Genomic DNA, 27,543 nt, shown 5'->3' with positions numbered 1-27,543 from the left:
AGAAATTATTCACTTTTATACATTTTTTAAATTTTACCCTTCGCCTGCACGGAGAATCGAACCGAGGACTATACAGTTTGTAAGCCAACAAACTACCCACTGGACTACGTAGCTGTTATAGTCACCAGTAGATAATTATCGTTATAAGTTACACTTATATAGCATAGTTTGCAGCGCCCACGAGCCCATGCAAACATAACATTATTTAACAGAAACATACATTTGTTTGCCACGTGGACTCTCCAGTCAACTCTCCCGGTTTCCATCTCTATTTCTTTCTCTATACTCTCTCTGTCGCTTTGAATAAAATATCACAACATATGTATGTTTAGTCGAAATTTGTAAATTTATATATGTTTGCATTCACACATATGATTTTTATGAAACATTCATGCCCCAAACGTAATATATTCTAACATATTAACATAGATGTCCCAAACATTTAGTGTTAGTTTAGGAACACACCTTGTTTGCACTTAAATATATTGTGTTTTAAAATTGTGCCCGAAACACATTTTGTTTATATCGGAACATATGAAAAACATATTTTTCTAAGAGTGTATCCCATACACAAAATTGAAAGATTTCATAATATTTTTTATAAAATAAATTTATTCGACAAAGAAATCATCCAAAGAGAATTCACTAAAAACTCCCGTAAATACATCAGCAATTATCTCAGATACAACTGTGTTGATGTTATCGCTTAATTTATTCCAAAAATCTCTCCAGTTTTCGTTGAGAACATCATTTAGAGTATTCGACAATTCTTGGCTATTTTTGACTAAATTCTCCAATTTAAACACCATTCTAAAAGTAATTGAAAAAACAAAAACAAATTGACGATAAATAGGATGAAAGCAAGATTTTGCAATAATTTTAAAAATGAAATGTAATGGAAATGAAATTAAAGTCTTTGAAGAACAAAAAAATTAAATGTTTAATATTTCGCAATTACTGAATCGCTTCTTGAGGAACTTATGTATAACTAAACAATAACCCACATACAAAATAAATAATGTACAATAAAAAAGTGGTTTTAATTTTTGATTTATGTATGAGGCAAGTATCTACTTACTTGGATGGTTGCACCCTAATCTTTATTTTAGACACCTTGCAATATCGTTTACCATCACTCCTCTTTTCCACATCAACCTTCATTTTGAATGGTGACGTCACATTTGTCAACGTAACTATACCCTCACCTTTGCCATCCAAGCTTAGAAGTAAAACTTTCCCATTTGTTTCATATGGGCCCGAAATTTCCATTGATGGAATAAAACTATAGGATTCAATAACCCTTGGTTACTTAGTCCATCCTGTGACATTCACAATGACAGTGGTCTCAAGGCCACGCATTGTCATTTCCAAAAATGTAAAATTCAATTGTATCGCAGAATTAGGATTGGGACGAGCCATGGCAACATTTTTCCGTGATATTGACGATATGTTAGCCAAACCGAATTAAGGATTCCCATTAGGAAATTTTCTATAAACTTGGTTTAATGCATCACGTATACAAGTGTCGTCTCCCGACCGACATTTTTGTATGTCAGATGCTGGAAGAGAAAGAAATTTTCACTTAGATCGAATCAAATCAAATGTTTAATATTAAACACCAATTAGTAGAATGTATTATGGGCTCAGTGTTGTAAGATTTTAAAATTAGGTGAATTTTATTATTATTGTTTTTTTTTTTTTTTTCACTCACGTAAATCTCCACAATAACACTGAATTAAAACCGATGCTACGGTTGCAATCGTTAAATATATTTTGAATATTTGACGCATTTGTATTGCACGGAATTGATCAATATATGCGAATTGATATCGTTTGAATCGAACCCTAAGTCTACCTGAAAAATTCTTGTGTTTTTATAGAAAACTAGTAAGAAATTATAAGGGTTGAACTTTGAATTCTATAGTTGCAACTTGTGATGAAACCCTGCCTGGGTAAAACAAAGTATTACGCACCAATATTTAAGTTTTTTGTTATTAAACGTTTAACTTATTATTGTAGAATAAAATGACATTGCATTATTATTTCACGTATATGAAGGGTAGCTGACATGAGGTGTTACAATGTGCGCAAAGGTATATTTGTCAAACCACCATAAAAAAAACAATAACAAACAATAGTAATTAGTTTTTCTTTCATTTTGTCAAACTTTTTTGTTATAATAATAAATTAATGATTTTTCAATGTTTTCAATATTCAAGACCTCGATCTTGAAAACAAATTAATTTATTATTAAACCAATAGTAATATTAAAGATCGGTTTTCGTTAACTAACATTCATTAATACAACGAATTTTTACGAAATTTATGTTAGTACAACTAAAGTATTGATGTGAAAAAGTTTTATTTGAAATGAAAAAGGTTTCATTTCATTTGTAAACGGTTTCTTTTGATTTGAAAAAGTATTCATTTTATTTGAAAAGAGTTTCATTTGATTTGAAAAAGGTTTCATTTGATTTGAAAAAGGTTTCATTTGAAATGTAAAAGTTTCATTTGAAGTGAAAATGGTATATGTTTGTGAGAGGTGTCCGTTGTTCAGAGTGGCCAAGTTTGGTGTCAGCTACCATGTAAATCTCATTAAATTTGCCACCTCTTTTCACACTGAAAACCACTTAAATGATTAGGTAATCTGTGTGCGATATTAACTTTCCGGCCCTTTAATTAGACACCTAAACCTAATCCAGTTTACAATTTAGGTTTAGGTTTGGTAAAGAGATGACTCTAGTTATTGAAGTTTTATGTCTTTCCGCAGCGGTTTATCCCTAATTTAGAGGATTTCTCTCTCCATTCAGAAAAGTTTATCTCTAACCTAATCAAGTGGGCCTTTAGAGAGCAACCTTCATGGTTTTAATTGAATGTGTGTTGCCAGGTTTGCAAAATAAAAGCAATTAATTCCTTAGTTGGAACAGCCCGAAAAAAGGGGGCACTAATGCCAACTGAACTTTATTTTAGTTCATGAAGATTAGTTCATTTTAGTTAAATTTTGCACAATATGAGTAAATTTGAATAATTTTTTGCTAACTTTAATGACGTGAACTAAAAATAAGAAAAAAAGTTGTATACAAATATAGTGCACAATTTTACTAAAAAATAAAATAGTTCATATTTTCCTAAAATGGCAGAAGTTTGCTTAAATTGAGTTTATAAGTCTCTCAAATGAGTAAATTTTACTAAAATTGTACCTGTCTCGAACTTCGTACAGCGCTAAAGACATTTTAACAATTTTTAAATCCAATTTTTTTCTTCCAACATATGAAATTTTCTTAAACAACAGAAAAAAATTAATTATTTTTAAAAATGTTTCCTCAATTTGACAAAAAGTATTAACTTATTTGTAACATATTGCAATTAGAAAACTATTTTAGTTAAAATTTTCTAAAATAAACCTACATTTTCTTCCACGGTGGGGTGACTTTTTTTGGGTGAAATGACAGTGTTATTTGTTTTAAATCACCACTGGGTATTGTCGCGCCGTTCAACTTGCTTTGCCACTTGACAATTATTTAATCTTGAATAAAAACATAGTTATAGAAGATTTAGATAATATTGCATACAAATGAAGCATTTCAAAAATTTATTGCATCAACCTTATTCTGCATAAAAGTCATCATAGGGTATTTTATTGAGTACACTGGCTAATATATTCATATATGCCTCAGATAAGGCATTATTGATACCATCGCTTAGTTCATTCCATAGATCACGCCAGTTATCATTTAAAACAGCATTTATGGCATCTGTCAATTCTTTACTGTCTTTTACCAAATTTTCCATTCTGATGGATAGTCTAAAAGAAAAAATATTTACAAAATCAAAAAAAGTTAATTAATGACAACGATTAAATAGTTTTTGACTTCAATTAATAAATTATATAGAAATTAATTTTTAAATGAATTGATCGAAATAAAAACGATGTTGATTGATCTTTGTTTTGGATAAAAAATTAATTGAGCCACTTATTGAATTAATTAAATCAGTTCATATTTTTGCACATTCAATTAAAATGTTAACTATAAATTAAAAACATTTTCCTACTTTTCTGGTTTTAATGTTATCTTCAGTTTCGTCGATTTCGCATAGTTTTTGCCATCTTCTCTCTTCTCCAGTTGCAATTGAGCTTTCAAATATGCCTTACAGTCGGTCATTTCAAAATCTCCTTTTCCTTTGCTATCCAAATTGAAGAGTAAAACTTTGCCATTCGTTTCATAATCGCCCACAAGTTTCAGCCAAGGAATTTTCGCTTCTATCTCAATATTTTTCACATCCTTTGTCCATCCACTAGTATGCTCTATCAACATATTTTCAAGGCCATATGTGGTTAATTTTGAAAATTTCAAATTCAGTTGTAATGGTGAATTGCTATTGGCACGTGAAAAAATTAGATTATTCATTTGCAGTTCAGATATATTGGGTAAACCGATGTTACGATTTCCTTTGGGATATTTTTTGGCAATTTCGATGATTTTATTTCGAATGCATTCATTGTCTTCCACCTTACATTTTTCCAGATCAGAGGCTAAAATAAATAAAGTGATTACTAAAAAATGTCAAATGTCAAATTATACACAATAGTTAATATTATGAGATTCATGAGAAGTCGGTTATTCGAATTCAATGATCGTGAAAAGGGAATATCGACTTTACAACATTTTTATTGCCCAGACCATTATGTGGTTATGGTATAATAAAAATGGTCTGTGTGAAAATTTTCCTAAAATTATTTTCTTTATTTTAATGAAAATTTGTCTTGACATACGACTTTAATGGAGGGTCGTATCTTCCAAAGATAAGTATCCTAAATATATTAAAACGTAAAAAACAAGTACGAAACATCTAACGACGGGCGTGACCGACTATATTATACCCTGCACCACTTTGTAGATCCACATTTTCTATGTAAACCGAAAGAATTCTTTTCGTTAATTTTACGAAGAATTCTTCATTAAAACAACGAAAATTTCATTCATTTTCGTAAATTTTATGAATATACGAAACATCTACGAAATATTCTACATTATCTTTTCTTCGTAAAAAGTTTTTTTTAAAAGTTCGAACATTTTTCATAAAAAGTACGAAATTGTTTTATTAAAAGTACGTAACAATTTCATAAAAAGTATGAAACTTTTCCATAAAACGTACGAAGTTGTTTCTTACAAACTACGTAAATTTTGAAAGAACTTTTCTTCGTAAAAAGAACGAAATATTTCATACTTTTAATGAAAAGTTTCTTTGGTTGTAAAACAAAGACAAATTTCGTAACTTTAACGAAAATTTTCGTTCTTTTTACGAAGAAAATTCTTTCGGTGTTTTTATTTCCATACACATACATTTAAATCTGGCCCGACATGGACAAAATTTGTTAGACTTCTACAAATCAGAGTAAAATTGTTTACTTATGGAGTTGGGCGAAATATATATATCCGAAATATATATCAAAATCCATAGGGTTCTATTCTGATTCGATTGGACTGAAACTGCGAACTAGACTTCGATCCCATGAAAACATTTTGTAATATATGTAAGTAAAAATTTCGTTACCGCCACGAAAAACTGACCAAATCTTATAACAGGTTGGCTGATAAGTCCCCGGTCTAACAAAGAAAAACACATTTTTTTGTCAAAAATCGTTTTTATTATTCAACATAGTTCCCTTCAAGAGCGATAAAACGATTATAACGACCTTCCAATTTTTTGATACCATTTTGGTAGTACTCCTTCGGTTTTGCCTCAAAATAGGCTTCAGTTTCGGCGATCACCTCTTCATTGCAGCCAATCTTTTTCCCTGCATCCTTTTGAGGTCTGAGAACAAGAAAAAGTCGCTGGGGGCCAGATCTGGAGAATACGGTGGGTGGGGAAGCAATTCGAAGCCCAATTCATGAATTTTTGCCATCGTTCTCAATGACTTGTGGCACGGTGCGTTGTCTTGGTGGAACAACACTTTTTTCTTCTTCATATGGGGCCGTTTTGTCGCCATTTCGACCTTCCAACGCTCCAATAACGCCATATAATAGTCACTGTTGATGGTTTTTCCCTTCTCAAGATAATCGATAAAAATTATTCCAAGCGCATCCCAAAAAACAGAGGTCATTACTTTGCCAGCGGACTTTTGAGTCTTTACGCGCTTCGGAGACGGTTTAGCGGTCGCTGTCCACTCAGCCGACTGTCGATTGGACTCAGGAGTGTAATGATGGAGCCATGTTTCATCCATTGTCACATATCGACAGAAAAACTCGGATGTATTACGAGTTAACAGCTGCAAACACCGCTCAGAATCATCAACACGTTGTTGTTTTTGGTCAAATGTGAGCTCGCGCGGCACCCATTTTGCACAGAGCTTTCGCATATCCAAATATTGATGAATGATATGACCAACACATTCCTTTGATATCTTTAAGGCCTCTGTTTTCGATCAACTTCATTTTACGGTCATTCAAAATCATTTTGTGGATTTTTTTGATGTTTTCGTCGGTAACCACCTCTTTCGGGCGTTCACCGTCCTCCGTGCTCATTTCACCACGCTTGAATTTTGCATACCAATCAATTATTGTTGATTTCCATGGGGAAGAGTCCGGAAACTCATATCAAGCCAAGTTTTTGCTTCCACCGTATTTTTCCCTTCAGAAAACAGTATTTTATCAAAACCGAAAATCCCTTTTTTCCATTTTTTTCACAATAACAAAAGTTGCTTCACAAAGACGCAATATCTCACAAACACTCAAAAAAAGTGAACTCACTATTTCACTAAAGCCAATTTAACTATATTTTAGTTCATGAAATTATTATATTTGGAGAAAGTTTCATTTACTCTAATAATTTTTTGCGTACGTTAGTTAAATGAACTAAAAGACGGGAAAAAATTATACACAAATGAAGTAAAAAGTTTTACTAAATTCGTACTTCTCACAAAATAGTTCATTATTTCTTTAAATTTGTAAATTTTACTACAAAAGCGTCCAACATGAACTTCGTATGTCACTAAAGACATTCTTGCAATTTTGAACTCCAATTTTTTCCTTCAAACTACAAAATTTTCTTTAAAAAGTGAAAAAAATTATTTATGTCTAATAAATTTTCTTGAATTTGTTGAAAAGTATTTACTTATTTTTGTGATATCGGCGTGACGCCAGCGCTTGTAATACTGTTTAGTTAAAAATTTCTAAAACTATTCAAAATTTTCTAAAATTAATCAAAAGTTTTCTTCCTGGTGGGTTCACTGTTTTTTCAGTGAACTAACTGACTTACAGACGTCAAATTTTGACACGAATCATTTGAAGGTTGGTACTATATAAAAATAATATGAATTTAATACTAGCGCCATCTATGTGTCAGACCGGGGACTTATCAGCCAACCTGTTATTTTAATAATTTTACGTAGTCGCATGAACTTCCAAAGAGTTGAGATTTTCAGAAAATTATTGAAATTTGAACTATCTAGGTATAAGTGGGATTAACTAAATTCAAGTTCAAAACTTTTTATAAATTACGAGTTATTTTTTTGTATATACAAATATCGTCTCCAGACTGTCATTTTTGTATGTTAGATGCTGGAAGAGAAAGAAATTTTCCCTCAACATCGATAGAAGTTTATCAAATCAACATTTTAATATTAAACGCCAATTAGTAGAAAGTAATATGGACTCGGCGTTGTAGGCTTTTGAAATTAGGTATACTTGATTATTATTTTTTTTAGTTTGTTCACTCACGCAAATCTCCACAATAACACTGAACGAAAATCGATGCTACAGTTACTACCGTTAAGTATATTGCGAATATTTGACTCATTGGATTTACACGGAATTGATCAATAGAATCGATGTTGTGCCAATCAGAACCTAAATCTACTTTGAAATTTCTTATGATTTTATAGAAAACTCAAGGAATTTATAATGATTTGAACTTTGGGTTGCATATTTATGACTTATGATAAAAAGCAGTTATAATAAGTGTAATGATCAATATTAATTATTATTTAAAATTTATCTCACGATTGTGCAATAATACAGCAATATGGTATGGTTTAATGTAGAGGTGTGTACGTGATTCACACGTGAATCACGTGAGTTGTGCACAAAATCTGAAGCAATGTGCGTGAATGGGACTGAAACAAATATGCCATGTGAATAAAATTTTTGCTGACAAAAGATTTAATTCTTACTCGTATGTTAACTGAAATTAATTAGCTGTCATTCCCGGTCGAAAATGTCCTGAGTCACGTGAATTGACTCACGACAGATTAACTCGCTTTAAAATATAAAAGTATCAATTCCAAAAAAAAAAATTACAACAATAATTGTCCTATTGTTGAAATATTTTAATTTCTATAAATCTACTGATGTTAATAAATAAACTATGAGAGACTAGTTGTAGTATAAGTTAAGCATCAAATATGTATTTGCTAAATAAATAAAAAAAAGCGGGAATTGTTGTGAATCATGCGTAAGTCTTTAAAAGTAGTTTGTGCGCAAGTACTGGTTTTCATTTCGTGAATGTGCGTGAGTGTGAGTGGCTAACACACGTATCATGCATGAGCGTGAGTGAAATATCACTCACGCGCACACCTCTAGTTTAATGCATTGGAATGTATTTTATTTTATAAATTAAAACAAATTGTCAACTTCCATTTCTCCATAGCACTATGGGCGGAAATTGAAAATTTGCGGCAAAAATTATTTACAATCAATCTACACGCAGAGAAGAAACATGACTGTCACAATCATATTCGAAGAGCAAAATAATATGATAAGAGCTTTTTTTGCGGCGACCATGTAACATTTTCACCTGCAACCATGTTGGTTTAGAGAACATGATTCTAAGAAAAATAAAATTGTCCTCATCTAAAATGTTATTATATTGATAAAAAGAATTTTGTTTGAATCAAAACACAACGGTTACGATCTAAAATGTTATGGTATTCGTCAAAAATGGTTTTCTTCAAGATAAAAGAACATGGTCACAACCTAAAATGTTTTTATCTTTATGAAAAAACTCTTTTCGTCGTCGGAAAAAGGACGCCACTTGAGAAAAGAAAACACAAAATTAACTTAAATTATAGGTTTTTATTTATTTATAAATTAAATCATTGTTTATTTGTATTTATAATGTCGTGCAGGCAAACATCATATATTTTTAAACACTCTATTTTGGTTTAATTTCTGCAATAAGTAACTATTCCATATTTACTTCGTGCCCATCAAATGTTCCAACGCAGACATCATGTAACTGCAAATAAAAATAAATTATGCCATATATCAAAATGCAGAACTAAAACCAGATACATTTTTTTTTTCAATTACACTTTCCTTTTTTGTGTTCACGTAAAACCACGTGTCACTTCTGAATAAATAAATTAACACAAAACACAGTAATTCTCCGTCCATTCCAAGAAACAATCAACACACGACTTACGCGCAAAATTAAAATCGTGTGTACCTGCTCAATGTTTTTCTAAAATTCTTTTCGCTGCAAAAAAATTTAAAAAATTAAATGGTCACGAAAACAATGTACATGATCTTTAGGACCATGTAATGGTTCTAGACATGTATATACGTAACCTATAAAAATCCTTTTTCCCTGCAAAAAAGTAAAAAAATTAATGGTCAGGTACATGATTTTCCCGACCATGTAATGGTCTCAAATTCTATGATTTAAATAATAGAATATGTTTGCGGCATTTGAGAAACATTTAAATGCTTATTGCCAACATATATTTTTCTCCGCTCGAAAATTATTTTTACAAACACAAAATACATGGTTTTCGCGACAATTACATACTCTAGATAAGCATTAAATGGATGCGGCAACCATGTCCAAACATGTTTTTTCTGTGCGTGTAGTATATCCAAACATAGTGTATCGATATTTCTTATCCAAAGTTACCAACAAAAAGGGAGTAAATCCCCCTTATTCCAGGTGCGTTACTATAGGGGGTCAGAATTTTAATCCCACTTGGAATACCACAGAATGTAGTAATATATGGAGTCTAATTTATGCCTGCCAATTTTTATTATTAAGATAGTGTCAAACCTCAGAACTTGTTATAAATAGTAGAAAATTTAGTAATTCATTTCATATAATTAATACTAAAAACCTATTAACCATCAAAATCACTTTCTTCGGTATCTAATTCTAACTCTGTGGTAAACATTGACAGCATTTTGCTCATGAATAGGATTGCCAAGGTTTCCATTTACTTTCGATTTGTAGATTCCAAGATGTTGTAAAGTAATTTCAATTGGAACATCTTATAATTTCCCACTTTGAAAATTTACATTTTGGCGCTGTTTTGCGATTTCCGCCCATAGTGCATAGGCGTAAAACAGCCGATTTGTATAGGTTGATTGACTTATTTTGTCAAAATAATAAATATAATAAATAATAAATACTAAGCCGAGTAAATATCTAACTTTTGTTACTATTTCATATTCTTTCTTTAAATTCTCGACGAATTCGTTTAATTGTTCTTTATCCGTCGGCGACATATAGGGCAACTAACAATGCATTTCCATTTTGCTCCCTTTGTATAGGCGTGGTTCTGCAGAACTTGGCGAAGTTTTTTTTCTCTAAACATGGGAATGGAACATTCTTCTATTCCAAAATCTTGGCGCCTTTTCACTACCATCTTCAAAGCCTTCAGGTTGTTTCATATAAATAGTTTCTTCTAACTCACCATAGAGAAATTTAATAGATACATCAAACTGCATCATGTCTCTACGTTTTCGGTAGAAACTCTTGATAATAATATCATTTTAGCAACAGGTCTAAATGTATAGTCATAGTCAATACCTTTTTCTTTCTTTTTCCCTTAATAAGTAGCATTGCTTTGAATTTATCTATAGTTTCATCGGCATTCAAATTTAATTTGTAATCATATTTTCCTGATAACACTTTTGCTCCGTGTGACAAATCAAATATATATTTTTTTTTATTTTCTTTCAGTGATAGTATAACTTTCTCCATAGCTTTCATCTATTCGCTGTTCTCAGAACTTTTTGTAGCTTGTTTGTAAATCTGTGGAATTTCAATGTTGCTTTTTATTTCCTCTGCCATCATAACGAAGTTCTTAAATGTGAACTAATATACGTCGTGCGAAACTTGAACTAAATTATACTCTACATTTTGAGATTTCTACAAAGTGTTGTTAAACCAGGAAAATTTAATGCCCGGATGTACTTTTTAATTACAACTCACGAAATTACACCCTCTCATAGAAGAAAAAATGAACTAACAGTAAAGAAGAAAATCATTGGCGCCAAATCATGACAATTCAATCTTACTATTTTTGGGAGTCATACGAAATTTTTCTTTTGTTTTTGTTCATATTGAACTTATGTGTACGGTCATTGAACTTTATACCCACGGTTAGCTCATAAAATGCTTGAGACATACTTAAAAAAAGGAAAATTTTATTGGGCTTTGGAAAATTTCGAAAAAAAATAATAAAATTTAACTACAAGCAAATAATTTGTTTGCAATAAAAATAAGTTAGATATAGCGTTAATTTAACTACGGAAATTTTTTCGGTGTCGAATTTGACAAGAATTCAACTTAGGTTTCCTTACTTTTTAACGAAAAGTTGAATTTTCGACCCTGGATCACCAAGATAATTTTCCTTAAACACACGTCACTTTTAGATCTCATAAATAAAATTGAAAAAAGATTTCATAATATTTTTATACAAAACAGGTTATTCGACAAAGAAATCATCCAAAGAGAATTCATTAAAAACTCCAGTAAATATATCAGCAATTATCTCAGATACAACTGTATTGATGTTATCGCTTAATTCATTCCAAACATCTCTCCAATTTTCGTTGAGAACATCATTTAGAGTATTCGACAATTCTTGGCTATTTTTTACTAAATTCTCCAATTTAAACACCATTCTAAAAGTAATTGAAAAAACAAAAACAAATTGACGATAAATAGGTGAAATCAAGATTTTGCAATAATTTTAAAAATGAAATCTAATGGAAATGAAATTAAACTCTTTGAAGAACAAAAAAATGTATTAATTGTTTAATATTTCGCAATTACCGAATCGCTTCTTGAGGAACTGATGTATAACTAAACAAGAACCCACATACAAAATAAATAATGTACAATAAAAAAGTGGTTTTAATTTTGGATTTATGTATCAGACAAGTATCTACTTACTTGGATGGTTGCACTCTAATCTTTATTTTAGACACCTTGCAATATCGTTTACCATCACTCCTCTTTTCCACATCAACCTTCATTTTGAAAGGCGATGTCACATTTGTCAATGTAACTACACCCTCACCTTTGCCATCTAAGCTTAGAAGTAAAACTTTACCATTTGTTTCATATGGACCCGAAATTTCCATAGATGGAATAAAAATATAGGATTCAATAACCCTTGGATCCTTGGTCCATCCTGTAACATTCGCAACAACAATGTTCTCAAGGCCACGCATTGTCATTTCCAAAAATGTAAAATTCAATTGTATCGCAGAATTAGGATTGGGACGAGCCATGGCAACATTTTTCCGTGATACCGACGATAAGTTAGCCAAACCGAATTGAGGGTTCCCTGTAGGAAATTTTCTATGAACTTGGTTTATTGCATCACGTATACAAGTGTCGTCTCCCGACCGACATTTTTGTATGTCAGATGCTGGAAGAGAAAGAAATTTTCACTTAGATCGAATCAAATCAAATGTTTAATATTAAACACCAATTAGTAGAATGTATTATGGGCTCAGTGTTGTAAGATTTTAAAATTAGGTGAAGTTGATCATTTTTTTTTGTTCACTCACGTAAATCTCCACAATAACACTGAATTAAAACCGATGCTACGGTTGCAATCGTTAAATATATTTTGAATATTTGACTCATTTGAATTGCACGGAATTGATCAATATATGCGAATAGATATCGTTTCAATCGAACCCTAAGTCTACCTTGTGCTTTTATAGAAAACTCTAATAAATTACAAAGGGTTGAACTTTGAATTGTTTAGCTACAACTTGTGATGAAACCCTGCCTCGGATAGAACAAAGTATTAAGAACTAATATTTAAGTTTTTTGTTATTAAACGTTTAAACTTATTATTGTGCAATAAAATGACATTGCATTATTATTTCACGTATATGCAGGGTAGCTGACATGAGGTGTTACAATGTGCGCAAAGGTATATTTGCCAAACCACCATAAAAAAATACAATAAACAATAGTAATTAGTTTTTCTTTCATTTTGTCAAACTTTTTTGTTATAATAATAAATTAATGTTTTTTCAATGTTTTAAATATTCAAGACCTCGATCTTGAAAACAAATTAATTTAGTGGTTTAATAATAAATAGGAATATTAAAGATCGGTTTTCGTTAACTAACATTCATTAATACAACGAATTTTTACGAAATTTATGTTAGTACAACTAAAGTATTGATGTGAAAAAAGTTTCATTTGAAATTAAAAAGGTTTCATTTCATTTGTAAAAGGTTTCGTTTGATTTGAAAAAAGTTTCATTTGATTTGAAAAAGGTTTCATTTGAAATGTAAAAGTTTCATTTGAAGTGAAAATGCTATATATTTGTGAGAGGTGTCCGTTTTTCAGAGTGTCCAAGTTTGAGAGGTTTAACTGTATCCTGATCTGGAATTAATTATTTAAAATAATTGATAGTTTAAATTCGTAACACTTTGTGTCAGCTACCATGTAAATCTCATTAAATTTGCCACCTCTTTTCACACTGAAAACCACTTAAATGATTAGGTAATCTGTGTGCGATATTAACTTTCCGGCCTTTTAATGAGACCCCTAAACCTAATCCAGTTTGCAATTTAGGATTAAAATTCAGTTTGTTATTGGATTTTATGTCTTTTTCTTTTTTTATGTCTTTCCTAGACATCCGCTTCGGTTTATCCCTAATTTAGAGGATTTCTCTCTCCATTCAGAAAAGTTTATCTCTAACCTAATCAAGTGGGCCGTTAGAGAGCAACCTCCATGGTTTTAAGAAATACTCAGAATATTAAACGAATTGAATGTGACATGATTGCCAGAGGCATGCTTGCAAAATAAAAGCAGTTAATTCCTTAGCTGTAAATGACAGTGTTATTTTTTTAAATCACCACTGGGCATTGTCGCGCTGTTCAACATGCTTTGCCACTTGACAATTATTTTATCTTGAATAAAAACATAGTTATAGAAATTTTAGATAATAATGCATACAAATGAAGAATTTCAAAAATTTATTGCATCAACCTTATTCTGCATAAAAGTCATCATAGGGTATTTTATTGAGTACACTGGTCAATATATTCATATATGCCTCAGATAAGGCATTATTGATACCATCGCTTAGTTCATTCCATAGATCACGCCAGTTATCATTTAAAACGGCATTTATGGCATCTGTCAATTCTTTACTGTCTTTTACCAAATTTTCCATTCTGATGGATAGTCTAAAAGAAAAAATATATTTACAAAATCAAAAAAAGTTGATTAAACATGGTCTGTAACATATATGTGCCATTTAAGCAAAACGAAAAAATAGTTTTTGGCTTCAATCAATTAATAGAAATTAATTTTTAAATGAATTGATCGAAATTGAAAGCTTTGTTGATTGATTGTGATTGAGTTTTGTTTTGGATAAAAAAAATTGAATTAAAAATTTTAATTGAATCAATTCATATTTTTGCACATTCAATAAAATTTTTTAACAAATTTTTAAAAAATGTCCTACCTTTCCGGTTTTACTGTTATCTTCAGTTTCGTCAATTTCGCATAGTTTTTGCCATCTTCTCTCTTCTCCAGTTTCAATTGAACTTTAAAATGTGCCTTGCAATCAGTCATTTCAAAATTTCCTCTTCCTTTGCTTTCCAAATTAAAGAGCAAAACTTTGCCATTCGTCTCATAATCACCCACCTGTTTTAGCCAAGGAATTTTCGCTTCTATCTCAATATTTTTCACATCCTTTGTCCAACCACTAGTATGTTCTATCAACACATTTTCAATGCCATATGTGGTTAATTTTGAAAATTTCAAATTCAATTGTAATGTTGAATTGCCATTGGCACGTGATATGGTTAGATTATTCATTTGCAATTCAGACATATTGGGTAAACCGATTTTAGGATTTCCTTTGGGATATTTTTTGACAATTTCCATGATTTTATTTCGAATGCATTCATTGTCTTCAACCTTACATTTTTCCAGATCAGAGGCTAAAATAAATAAAATGATTATTAAAATATATAGAAAAGTCAAAATGTGAATGTCGACTTTAAAACATTTTTATTGCCCAGACCATTATGTAGCCCCGGTACAAAATAAAAAATGTGTAAAAAAACTTCCTAAAAATATTTTTTCTTTAATGGAGGGAAGGAAATATAATAAAAAATCAGATTGTGGTCTTAATTTTAATTAAAATTTCTTTATTAAAAAAATAAGATCGGGCAACCCAACATAGCAAATATATTCCAAGCAAAACCTTTCATTACCAAATAATCTTGGAGGTAACCTAGTACAAAATTGGTAAAGGATTAATTGTTAAATGGAAATCTTGATTACTTTCACAAGAACATATCTTATAAGGAAAATACTTCTGTGACTGCCAAGTGGGAACTTTTATCGTATAAAATAGTGCAACTCAAATTTATTTTCATCTGCATGCAGAAAACCAATATGATCACCTCCAACATGTTTCCACGCAGAGAAGGAATATGATCACCTCAAACATGTTCCAAGAGCAAAATGTTATTTTTGTATGGTGACCATGTAACATGTTTGTCATTAAAATGTTAATTTCTTGTCAAATATAACCTGCTTGCCGAAATCAGATACATGATTTTCGAGAAAATAACATGGCTGTGAAAACCATGTTACATGGTCACCACCCAAAAATAACATTTTGCTCTTAAAACATGTTTGAGGTGATCATATTCCTTCTCTGGGTGTCAAGAGCAAAATTATAATTGTGGACGGGTCGCACAGAATAATATGAATTTAAGTATTGAATTTTCTTTATAAATACCTTTTATGGTTTGTGACACTTTTTTGCTAGCGACTAGAAACTCTCGACGGTAACGCTCTTCCCATTAAAAAAAAAAAAAAAACATTTTGCTCTTGAAACATGTTTGACGTTATCATATTTCACCTCTGGGTTTGAATAATTAATCATTTCCAAAAATGTTAAATTCAATTGTATCGCAGAATTAGGATTGGGACAAGCCATGATAATATCTTTCCGTGATACTGACGATAAGCTGGTCTAACCGAATTCTATAAAATTGGTTTATTGCATCACATATACAAGTACCGTCTCCCGACCAACATTTTTGTATGTCAGATGCTGGAAGAAACAAATTTTCACTTGGATCGAAGTTTATCAAATCAAATTTTTAATACTAAACACCAACTAGTTGAAAATCACGTGAGTCCAGTTTTGTAAGATTTTAAAATTAGATCAACTGATTAGTATTTTTTTTTTTAGTTTGTTCACTCACGTAAATATTCACAATAACACTGAACTAAAATCGATGCTACGGTTGCAGCCGTTAAATATATTTTGAATATTTGAGTCATTTTGCACGGAGATGATCAATAGATCCAAATCGATGTCGTTTCAATCGAAACCTAAGTCTACTTGAAAAATTCTTGTGCTTTTATAGAAAACTCTAAGAAATCACAAAGGGTTGAACTTTGAATGGTATAGTTGCCACAAAGTATTAAAAATTCATATTTAAGTTTTTTCTTATTAAACGTATAACTATCTATTGTACAATAAAATAGAATTGCATGTTTAATTGACGTATATGCAGGGTAGCTGACATCAGGTGTTACCAAGTTCACACCGTTATATCTGCAAACTACCCCATCGTTGACTAATGTTCGTTAATACAACGAAATTTTACGAATTACGAATTAACGAATTCGAGTTTGTACTTTAGTTCAATATTAACTCCAAGATTCATTATTACAATGAAAATGTTTCGTTTTGCTAATTGTATATTGTTTACAAGCCACCAAAAGCATTTATCGGGTATGTTCTTGATTTCGATTCAAAGAGATTTCACCTTCCCCTTGAATTTTCCCCCAAAAAAAAATTATTCTTGGTTTCACGTGAAACAAGAGTTTTCGAAATCGTTTGCAAAAAATGTTAAGAAAATGCGAAAAAAATACCGAATTATAAAATACTACAAAAAATTGTTCTTAGATGTTTGGCCAATTAATTTGTTTTACTATTGTAGAAGTTCAGAACTGAGCTCCAAATTTTAGGAAGCAGAACGCACGCAAAACGTTTAAGGCCTTTAAAAAAATGATGTTCACACTGTAACCAAATGCCCGCGGTTAATTACACTAGTTTACAAACTAATTTCTTTTTCATGTACATTTGGTGAGAGGTGACTTCGAAAATGAAGGTTAACATTTTTATGGAACAGTTTTTGAGACATCCTGTTATTTTTGGATGGATGGAATCGGCATTTAACAAAATCTGGAACAATGTTCGATATTGTGCATAGACCGCCCAGAAAAAATTTAGTGTTTTATGAAATAAAGCTGTGGTTGAACTTATGATTTGAGTTCCTAAATTTATGTTTAGTTTAATGTCTAAAGCCCATTTACTATTTTGTTTAGTCTGATTTTTAGTCAATTTAATTAAATAAATACTAATTGATATTAAAACGATTCTTTCATAAATGCACATATTAATAATGCTGCAACAAAGCGTCGCCAAAAAAACTAGTGAAAAGTTCTTTTTGGGTCTCGGAGTGGTGCAAAATTGGCGGAGAAGCCATGACTGTAATATGAACTGTCATAGGAAGGATGTCCACCATTTCAGCAGCCGTTGCACTGAATTTACATCACTTCTTAAGGTGTGATCCGAATTCAGTGTTTTGAATGTGAATTAAAAAAATTTGTGATATATTCCCGAATAAATAATTTTTTATAATTTTTAATGCATTCCAATGCTTGTGTGAAACGTTTGCCCTGGAATATTTTCAAAAATTATATTATTATCTAGCCTTCTTCGGCATTTGAATAATTTGTACCATTTTATTTATTCTTTTTAACCTATTTGAAAAAAGTACCCATTAAAATATGACAAAACGAGCTATAAAAAATTTAATTAGTTAAATTTCCTGTGTAGTTACAATAATTAACTTCTTTCTTTCTTCTTCTTTTTGGGAAGTGCTTTTAAAGTTGTGCCTTTAGAACACCTCCCAATTTTTTGCTGGGAAAAACTACTATTAGAATATACCGAAAATTGTCCACTTTTGACAGGTGTCCGTTTTTCAGAGGGTCCAAGTTTGAGAGGTTGCATTGTACATTGATCTTAATTATGATAATATTTGAATGTTGAATGTTATTTTCACAAAAAATAATATGGTAACACTTGGTATCAGCTACCATGTAAATCTCATTCAATTTGCAACCTCTTTTCACACTAAACAACAATTTATTAGTTAATCTGTGTGCGATATTAACTTTCTGGCCCTTTAAGTAGACACCTAAAACTTATCCAGCCTTCATTCCTATGGATTTCTTCTATAGTCAATATTATGTTTAAAATTCAGTTTGCTGGCCAATGTAATTCTGAGATAGTCAATGCCGAAAAACTCAATGCCACCTAAGGAGATTATCATATAGGATAACATAACATAACATAAAATAACATAACATATGTTATCTTATATATCTTATACTATCTTATGTGTCCATAGCCCATTTCCTAGGCATTCGCAGGGGTTTATCTCTACTTTAGAAGATTTTTCTACATTCGAAGAAGTTTATCCCTAATCTAATCAAGTGAGCCTTTAATAAAGGAATTCGTGTTTGTAACATAAATACGTTTAGAGAGCAACCTCCATGGTTTAAGAAGTACTGAGGATATTCAAAGGGAATACCGATTTCGCCGATCTACAAATTAGTGTTTAAATGCCAGGCTACTAAAAAAATCATTTATAATTCCTTAGTGGTAAATGACAGTGTTTTTTTAATCACCACTGGGCATTGTCGCACTGGTCAACCTGCTTTGCCACTTGGCAATTATTTTATATAGTGAAAAAAAATATACATAGTTAAAGAAGTTTTAGATAATAATGCATACAAATGAAGCATTTTAAACAATTTATTGCATCAACCTTATTCTGCATAAAAGTCATCGTAGGGTATTTTATTGAGTACACTGGTCAATATATTCATATATGCTTCAGATAAGCCATTACTAATGCCATCGCTTAGTTCATTCCATAGATCACGCCAGTTATCATTTAAAACATTATTTATGGTATCTGTCAATTCTTTACTGTCTTTTACCAAATTGTCCATTCTAAAGGATAGTCTAAAAGAAAAAATTAATAACAAAATTAAAAAAAAAGGTTTTGCCACAAAAGTACAACTACAAAAAAAAAATATTTCAATCATGATATTAATAGATCGAATTAATTTTAAACTGAAATTACTTCAATCACGAAAATCATAATATAAATCGATCAGATTAATTATGTTAAAATTAAAATTTTTGTTAATTAATTGATGTGGTTGGCTTTTTGTTTTGATTAAAAAATTAATGGAGTCAACTTATTGACATAAAATTTCCATTGAATCTATTCATTCCTTAATAAAACATTTCACAAAGCAATAGAAAGATTTTTGTAAAAATTTGAAACAATTCCTTACTTTTCTGGCTTGAACGTTATCTTCAGTTTCGTCAATTTCGCATAGTTTTTGCCATCTTCTCTCTTCTCCAGTTTCAGTTGAACTTTAAAATGTGCCTTGCAATCGCTCATTTCAAAATTTCCTTTTCCTTTGCTTTCCAAATTAAAGAGCAAAACTTTGCCATTTGTCTCATAATCGCCCACAAGTTTTAGCCAAGGAATTTTCGCTTTTATCTCAATATTTTTCACATCCTTTGTCCAACCACTAGTATGCTCTATCAATAAATTTTCAACGCCATATGTGATTAATTTGGAAAATTTCAAATTCAATTGTAATGGTGAATTGCTATTGGCACGCGAAATAATTAGATTATTCATTTGAAATTCAGATATATTGGGTAAACCGATGTTAGGATTTCCTTTGGGATATTTTTTGACAATTTCCATGATTTTATTTCGAACGCATTCATTGTCTCCCACCTTACATTTTTCCAGATCAGAGGCTAAAATAAATAAAGTGATTAATAAAATATATACAAAAGTCAAACTATACACAATTATATTATGAAATTCATGAAGAAGAAGGTTATTCGAATTCGATGGTCGAGAAAAGGGATTTCCTAATTTTTTTCGGTATATTAAAGAAAACTTGTCTTTCTTCAAAGACATCCAAAGATTAGTTTCCCAAATATAATAAAAAACTATTGTGATCTTATTTTTAACTAAAAATTCTTTATTACAAAAACAAGACAACCTAATATAAATATTTCATGAGTACAGCCACATAGCAAATACACTGAATAAAAAAGCATGAACCGGGCATGCTTTTTCACATTTTGTCTTTACTTTAAAAAATTTGGTATTGATTCCGAGCCAAAGAAGCGGAGAATACAATTAAGGACACTTTTAAGACACAATTCTCTTTTAAATTTGGGTTTTGTGTACTTGCTTCTAGGAATTTATTTTAATTTTTCGCTTTTTCAGCTTTTTTTCTTCATATGCTATCAAAGTCGTTTAAAAACGAGTTAACGACAACTTTATTTTCCAAATTAAGACTCGAGTTCCAGTAGAAATTATGCTATGTTTCCAGTAAAAAACGTCTTTAAAATAAAGTGTTGAAAAACATGTCCTATATTTGAACGATTTTTTGCTTTGTAGTCAAGATGCAAAAAGACAACAAATTTAAAGAAAATTTCATTAATTTTAAAGAATTTTTCTGAATTATTAAAGTCAAGTTGACCTTAGCCCAAAAATTTTTCTTTCATATTATGATACCCATTTTAAGCGAAATCACTTAATAATAAGGACAATATGACTTCATTGAAAAGTTTATCGACTTTTGGACAAGGAAAAAAAGTTTATACTAGAGAAATGCGTCTTCTATGCTAAGCAAAATTTGCATTCGTATTTTAAAGACATGAAATCTTTGACCTCACGACAATATTTTTTTCAGTGTACGTTCCCTGCAAAACATTTCAGATACAATATTATTAACCTAGCACACAATAGGTAAGTACTTACTATTAAATGGAAATCTTCGCTAGGACTTGTCTTATAAGGAAAATACTTCTCTGGAGCATTACCAAGAGCTAAAATGTAGGCGTGTGGACGAGATATGGGTACAAAATGTAGTGTGTGAGAATAAACAACAGACCTATTGGCCACGTGGTAGTACTCATGCAAGTTTGATATGTGGTAATCGAAACTATCTGGTGATTGGTGAGGGTATGGCACAAATGCTCTTGGTAAGCAGTTTTTCACCTAAACTATTTACCCACTGCTACTGCTGGGTTTATTGTTTATTTCTCGCAAACCACTTTGTTAGCTCACAGCTTGTCCACCCTTACAATTTAGCTCTTGGTGATGCTGCAGAGAAGTACTTTCCTTATACGATATGTCCTTGTGAAAGTAAGCAAGACTTACATTTAATAGTAATTACTTACCAATACTTACCAAACTAAGTTATCCTTAAGCTAATTTGGTAATGACAGTTTTTGGTAATAAAACAAACTCTTACAAATATGGTGTTTAGTATTTTCCACTCACGTAAATTTCCACTACAACACTGGCAGGATAATCCCAATAATATTGCAAAAAACAATTTAAAATTTTTTAAATCCATTTAATTGAATTAATTGTCCTTATATTTCGACACAGAATTGATATGTAGCCTCTGACAGATCTAATACAGCTGAAGGCGTTAATTTAATTTGAAGTGTTTTTATAGAATGTGAATAAAAAATTTCCAAAAGACTGGATTATTATTATTGCCACTTAAAAATTATTTATGTGATAATCAGAAACAGTAGGACAAAATGTCTAGAGAAATTATAATTGATTAGAAAAAAATTTATAATATTTCCATAGGCAGCTCTGGACCATTGGAACATACTATGACGGCCAAGTGGAAGCTTGTTTTCTTATCAAATAGTGTAGCTCAATTTTATTTTCATCTGCTCACAGAGAACGAATGTGATCATCTCCAATATGTTCGAAGATCAAAATTATATTTTTGGATGGGGAACATGGAACGCAAAAATGTTTTTTTCTCGCCCAACTTAAAATGCTTACCGAAATTGGATATATAATTTCCGAGAAAATAACATGGTTGCGAAAAACAGTTTGCATGTTCCCGATCCAAAAACAAAAAGCCTTTAGCTCTTGAAACATATTTGAGGTGATCAATTCCATTTCTGTGTGTGAGTAGCAATAACAGATTGGCGTAAGATGGGAATGGTAGCAAAAATTATGGTAGTCCAACCAACTGCCAAAGAATAATGGATATAATCTGACATTTGCAATCGTAAATGGCAAAATTTTTAGTTGGCGGTATTTTCTTAAACCTAAAACATACAGCGCACTCGTGGTAACGTAAACACGCTTTTTCTTGTACCAACTACTCCATAACCCTGAAAAACATGAAATTTGACGTTAAAGGCAGATTAACAATGCCAAATACAATTTCAATTACACTTACGGAATTTTTTAGTGAATTCTTGAATTTTAATTATTAATTTAAATTGCTTTATACACTGAAAAAACAGTGAACCCACCAGGAAGACAAATTTCGGTTAATTTTAGAAAATTTTGAATATTTTTAGAAAATTTTAACTAAACAGTATAACAAACGCTGGCATCTCGCCGATGTCATAAAAATAAGTAAATATTTTTCGACAAATTCAGAAAATTTATTAGACTTACGGTCATTTTCATGTAGCTCCGTTAGGCTTTAACTGCCAGTTAACAGAAAGTAAAATGCAAATATCTTCTCTCCAGTTAACTTTAACTGAAAATTTTTCGTCAGTTAAGTTCCTAACTGACATATGGAATATATATGCAAGATGACAGCTTCGTCCATAATACGGTTTAAAAGTTGGTTAGATAACGGAACACTAACGGAGCTTTATGAAAATGGGGGTTAATTAAGTTTTTTCATTTGTTAAAGAAAATTTTGTAGTTTGAAGGAAAAAATTGGAGTTAAAAATTGGAAGAATGTCTTTAGTGACATACGAAGTTCATGATGAACGCATTTGTAGTAAAATTTACAAATTTAAAGAAATATTGAACTATTTTGTGGAAGGCGCGAATTTAGTTAATCTTTATCCTTCATTTGTGTATATTTTTTTCCTCGGTTTTAGTTAATTTAACTAACGTACACAAAAAATTATTAGAGTAGAGGAAACTTTCTCCAAACATAATAACTCCATGAACTAAAATAAAGTTAAATTGGCTTTAGTGAAATAGAGAGTTCACTTTTTTTTTAGTGTAATTCCATATCAGTGGGTATGGATCTTTTTCCGATCCTTTTTTTAATTTTTTCATAAAATTAAATTAAGTTTTTAATATTACAAATAATAAAAGACTAGAACGTGTAAAACTCCCGAATGTGGCTATGGTTTGTTCTGAAATTCGCTGAAGTTCGCTAACGTGATCATTTTCGCTACGCAGAAAAAAATTTCCGTAGTTAAACTAACACTAAATTTAACTTATTTTTATTGTAAAAAAATTATTTGTAGTTAAGTTAGCAGTTAAATTTTATTACATTTTGCGAACTAAACGTGAGCATAAAGTTCGACGAACGTACACATAAGTTCAATATGAACTAAAGCAAATGAAAATTTTCGTACGATTCCCAAAAATAGTAAGAATGAACTACTGTATGGTTGAAATGGTCATGATTTGGCGCCAATGATTTTCTTCTTAAATTTTAGTTCATTTCTTCTTATATAAGAGGATATAATTTCGTGAACTGCAGTTAAAAAGTACATTAAATTTTCCTGGTTTTAACAACGCTTTGGGGAAATCTCAAAATGTGAAGTAAAATTTAGTTCAATTTTCGTACGAGTTAGTTTATTCTTCCAATAAAACAGTTTACTTTTTTCGGTGTAACGTGAACTCTCTTGGTTTTAATTAGTTCGCGTTACCGCGAGTGCACTGCATAAATTTAAATTTTTTCAACATATTAATTTTTAATAAAATACACATTTAGTATCTCATTTTGTCTTTATAAGAAAATTAAATTCTTGGGATTCCGAATATCGGAACATGGGGAATATATTTTATGAATTCTTAGCTCAAGCCTAGCAGTATAGGATATTCTCATTTAATATTTTTTTTAATTTATATTATCTTTAATAGGAACTAGGCCATTTATAGTCACAAAATGTTACAATGCTTATCCACTGTTCCACAATAAAAATATGAATATTTATTTTGAGTACAAATTTATTATTTTAGTTTGATAGTTGACCTTTTAGTTAAGATGGATTAATAAACTTGAGGTCATTTATTAGCAAAAGCAGATAAAATCTGGTTTTAATATGAATATAACGATTGTATTTTTTTTCTATATTTCGAACATCATCGTTGTCCGTCCTCAGGGAAATTAGGAGTTACCTTTCTGACTTTCTAGCCCCTGGATTTAAATATCCATTATTGATGTAGTATTAGAAACGCAATATTTTGTGATTATAACTATAAAATACATTGTTGCTACAATACGATTGATAATTTTTATTGCCTTGACTGTAATCTTGTTATGTGAGACAGATTTTTATGTCAAAAGTAATATTAATATTTCCTGCAAGTATTTCGTTACGGGCAATAGACTGGCTTGATCCAAATACAAATATTCTTAATTTTTTCTTTTCTAAGAATACAATACCGCACAATTAATCATATATATGAAAACTTATATTTTTATACCTATGGTATAATAAGTTTGTCATTCCGTTTCTAACACATCGAAATATCGATGTCAAACTATATAAAGTATATAATCTTGATCAGGGAGAAATTCTAAGACGTGATAACGATGTCCGTCTGTCTGTTATAATCACGCTACAGCCTTCAATAATGAAGCCCTCATGATGAAGTTTAACACAAACTCATCTTTTGTCTGCAGGCAGGTAAAGTTTGAAAATGACCTATGCAAACAGATCCCCCGATTTGACTTATTGAGAGAATGGAAGCCGCATTTTTTATCAGATTTGTTTGAATTTTTAAATCTAGAGGTATTTTAGGGCCATAAATAACTGCTTGGTATATATGTTTTGATAATCCCCATATATACCGATCTCCCGATTTGATTTTTGAGGGCATGGAAAATTTAAATATAGTAGTATTTTGGGTTCGTAAAGAGCTATACCAAATTTGGTATATATCGCTCCACACTCAAAAAAAAGTGAACTCTCTATTTCACTAACGCCAATTTAACTTTATTTTAGTTCATGGAATTATTATGTTTGGAGAAATTCTCCTTTATTTTAACAATTTTTTGCGTACATTAGTTAAATGAACTAAAAAACGGGAAAAAATTATACACAAATTAAGCATAAAGATTTACTAAATTAGTATTTCTCACAATATAGTTCATTATTTCCTTAAATTTGTAACCTTTACTACACATGCGTTCATCATGAACTTCATACGTCACTAAAGAGATTCTTGCAATTTTGGACTACAAATTTTTTTTTTAACAAGTGAAAAAAATTAATTATGTCTAATACATTTTCTTGAATTTGTTGAAAAATTTTTACTTATATTTGTGATATCGGCGTGATGCTCGCGTTTGTAATACTGTTTAGTTAAATTTTTCTAAAAATATTCAAAATTTTCTAAAAGTAACCAAAAGTTTTCTTGGGTTCACTGTTTTTTCAGTGCATTTTCCAATACAGTCCCCCTATAGATTTGATTTCTTGAGCACATGAAAGCAGCAATTTTCATTGATTTACATAAAATTTGAAATCCGCAGGTATTTTAAGACAGCAAAGAAATGTGTAACATTGATCTATATTGGTCCATGGTTTGCTATATCGCTCTCATATAGATCGATCTCCCTGTTTGACTTCTTAATGCCGTGGATTGCAATTTCGATCCGATCTAAGGGGAGCTATGTGAAATGTTCTTTTATATGCTTCGGTATAACGCCTTAGTGGACCAATCCCCCAATAGAAACAGCAATTTTCATCTTACAATTTATTTTGGGCACACAAAAGACATTAAATATCTTTAATATTAGTTTTTTTTCATTTTTAATCCCCATTTCTACCAATTACCGGCCACAGTATAAACCTACAGAATGTGGGCCTCGAAGAACAAAACTAATACTCCATGGTTACTTCTTAAAAATATTATGTTTATTTAAAAAGTCACAATATTTTAATAAATTAATATAAATCGTTTATTATACATCAAACCAATAGTAATTGTTTTCCAACGATTGAATAGTACAAACTTATAACTATTGAAAAAATTGCACTTAATAATTTTCAAATTACATTGAGAATTTATTTTATTTTCTTAGCTATTCATTAAAGTCTAAGACTTACTAAGTATCGTTTCGAAATTAAATGTGTAATGATTAAATTTTTCAAACTAATGGCTTTGTATTTTGATTAAGAGTTTATTGATTTATTATTAGGAGAGATGGAGAGATAATTTTCATTGTCATAGTTATTTTGATGTTAATAATTTTTTTTTTAATTTTCGGTTTATAGTTATTTTGCAATTTCACAGCCTTTGCTATATACATAAAATAATAGTTCATGAAGAAACAATGCAATATATAATGAAAAATTAAATTTTAATTCATTAAGATTTAACAATACGGATGGGTAAATTATATACTATGTTATTCTGCTTATTGAATACTTTTATTTAGTATTTACGTTTATTTCCAAATCGTTGCATTACATCGCACTATTTGCTCGTCAGTTATTGGTGTTCTGTGCAAAAAAGTACAAGTGCCTTTTTTAAATATTAGCTCAATAAAAATAATATAATAAAAAATAAAAACTGATTACATTTGTATGGCAAACCCCTATGATCGTATGAAGTTGGTATGTACTAGAAAGATGTTCATAATTTTATAGGCTACATTTTTTCTCTTTGCAGTTTGGGAACATTTCTGATACATTTCAATACCTGTAGTCGAAAAACGGAAAAAATCGGAGGAAAAAGTGGCAATTTTTTTTACATTTTTGAGGTTTTGAAATTTGATCGACCTAATATATTCAGTATTTTTTTTCCAAGTAAAGAGCTACAACTTTGCTGAAGACTACAAAAAGAAATTCGAAGCAGTTTTTGAGACATATGAAAAATAGAAGAAAAATTCCAAAAAGTGCGTAAAATCGAGTTTGGCGAAAAAAACTTGAGAGGCTCATAAAAAACGAACGGCAACCAATCTAGCAAAATCCAGAAATTACTTTTATCCTCTCATCGAGTACTTTCGACTAGTGCAAGTGGTTTTTTGTTTGGATTTTTTGTGTTGCACTGTGTAACAAATTAATAGACGGACGAATGGAGATCCATGGTTATATCAAGTAGCAAGGGTAGAATCAATATTTCTGACATTATCTAGCATCGAACTATACTCTAGGCCACATGGAGATTATATATTATGGTA

The 27,543-nt window shown here is 30.5% G+C and overlaps 2 protein-coding genes across 7 annotated transcripts; both read right to left on the bottom strand.

The window, feature by feature from the left end:
- Positions 1 to 592: 592 nt before the first annotated feature.
- Positions 593 to 16,612, bottom strand: LOC142220140 (protein takeout-like). Of its 6 annotated transcripts, none has more exons than XM_075289106.1 (4): positions 12,795 to 12,953; positions 12,172 to 12,652; positions 12,052 to 12,081; positions 593 to 810 (listed from the first exon to the last, which is right to left on the bottom strand). In XM_075289106.1, exons 1-4 carry the CDS (start codon positions 12,871 to 12,873, stop codon positions 612 to 614), a joined length of 789 nt encoding a protein of 262 aa, XP_075145221.1. In that variant the 5' UTR covers positions 12,874 to 12,953; the 3' UTR covers positions 593 to 611. The 6 variants fall into 6 exon arrangements, with proteins under 6 accessions (XP_075145221.1, XP_075145223.1, XP_075145225.1 ...); XM_075289110.1 differs by lacking the exons at positions 593 to 810; positions 12,052 to 12,081; positions 12,172 to 12,652; positions 12,795 to 12,953 and adding exons at positions 3,403 to 3,526; positions 3,606 to 3,805; positions 14,720 to 15,200; positions 16,482 to 16,612; XM_075289105.1 differs by lacking the exon at positions 593 to 810 and adding an exon at positions 11,407 to 11,900.
- Positions 16,613 to 19,067: 2,455 nt separating this feature from the next.
- LOC142220139 (protein takeout-like) lies at positions 19,068 to 21,843 on the bottom strand. The gene is made up of 3 exons (XM_075289104.1): positions 21,684 to 21,843; positions 19,660 to 20,140; positions 19,068 to 19,321 (listed from the first exon to the last, which is right to left on the bottom strand). Exons 1-3 carry the CDS (start codon positions 21,757 to 21,759, stop codon positions 19,123 to 19,125), a joined length of 756 nt encoding a protein of 251 aa, XP_075145219.1. The 5' UTR covers positions 21,760 to 21,843; the 3' UTR covers positions 19,068 to 19,122.
- Positions 21,844 to 27,543: the final 5,700 nt, after the last annotated feature.

This window comes from Haematobia irritans, chromosome 1, assembly GCF_050003625.1.
Source record: "Haematobia irritans isolate KBUSLIRL chromosome 1, ASM5000362v1, whole genome shotgun sequence".
NCBI classification, from domain to species: Eukaryota; Metazoa; Arthropoda; class Insecta; order Diptera; family Muscidae; genus Haematobia; species Haematobia irritans.
This window is presented reverse-complemented; position numbering and strand designations above follow the sequence as displayed.

Bases quoted from the DNA above. Each gene is read 5' to 3' on its own strand.
- LOC142220140 (XM_075289106.1), bottom strand. From the start codon at position 12,873: ATGAGTCAAATATTCAAAATATATTTAACGATTGCAACCGTAGCATCG. The intron at 12,653-12,794 runs GTGAGTGAACAA...TTTCTCTTCCAG, and splicing joins GTGTTATTGTGGAGATTTAC to CATCTGACATACAAAAATGT. The intron at 12,082-12,171 runs GTAAGTAGATAC...GTTCTTGTTTAG, and splicing joins ATTAGAGTGCAACCATCCAA to TTATACATCAGTTCCTCAAG.
- LOC142220139 (XM_075289104.1), bottom strand. From the start codon at position 21,759: ATGGATTTAAAAAATTTTAAATTGTTTTTTGCAATATTATTGGGATTA. The intron at 20,141-21,683 runs GTGAGTGGAAAA...TATTTATTTTAG, and splicing joins GTGTTGTAGTGGAAATTTAC to CCTCTGATCTGGAAAAATGT. The intron at 19,322-19,659 runs GTAAGGAATTGT...TTTTTCTTTTAG, and splicing joins ATAACGTTCAAGCCAGAAAA to ACTATCCTTTAGAATGGACA.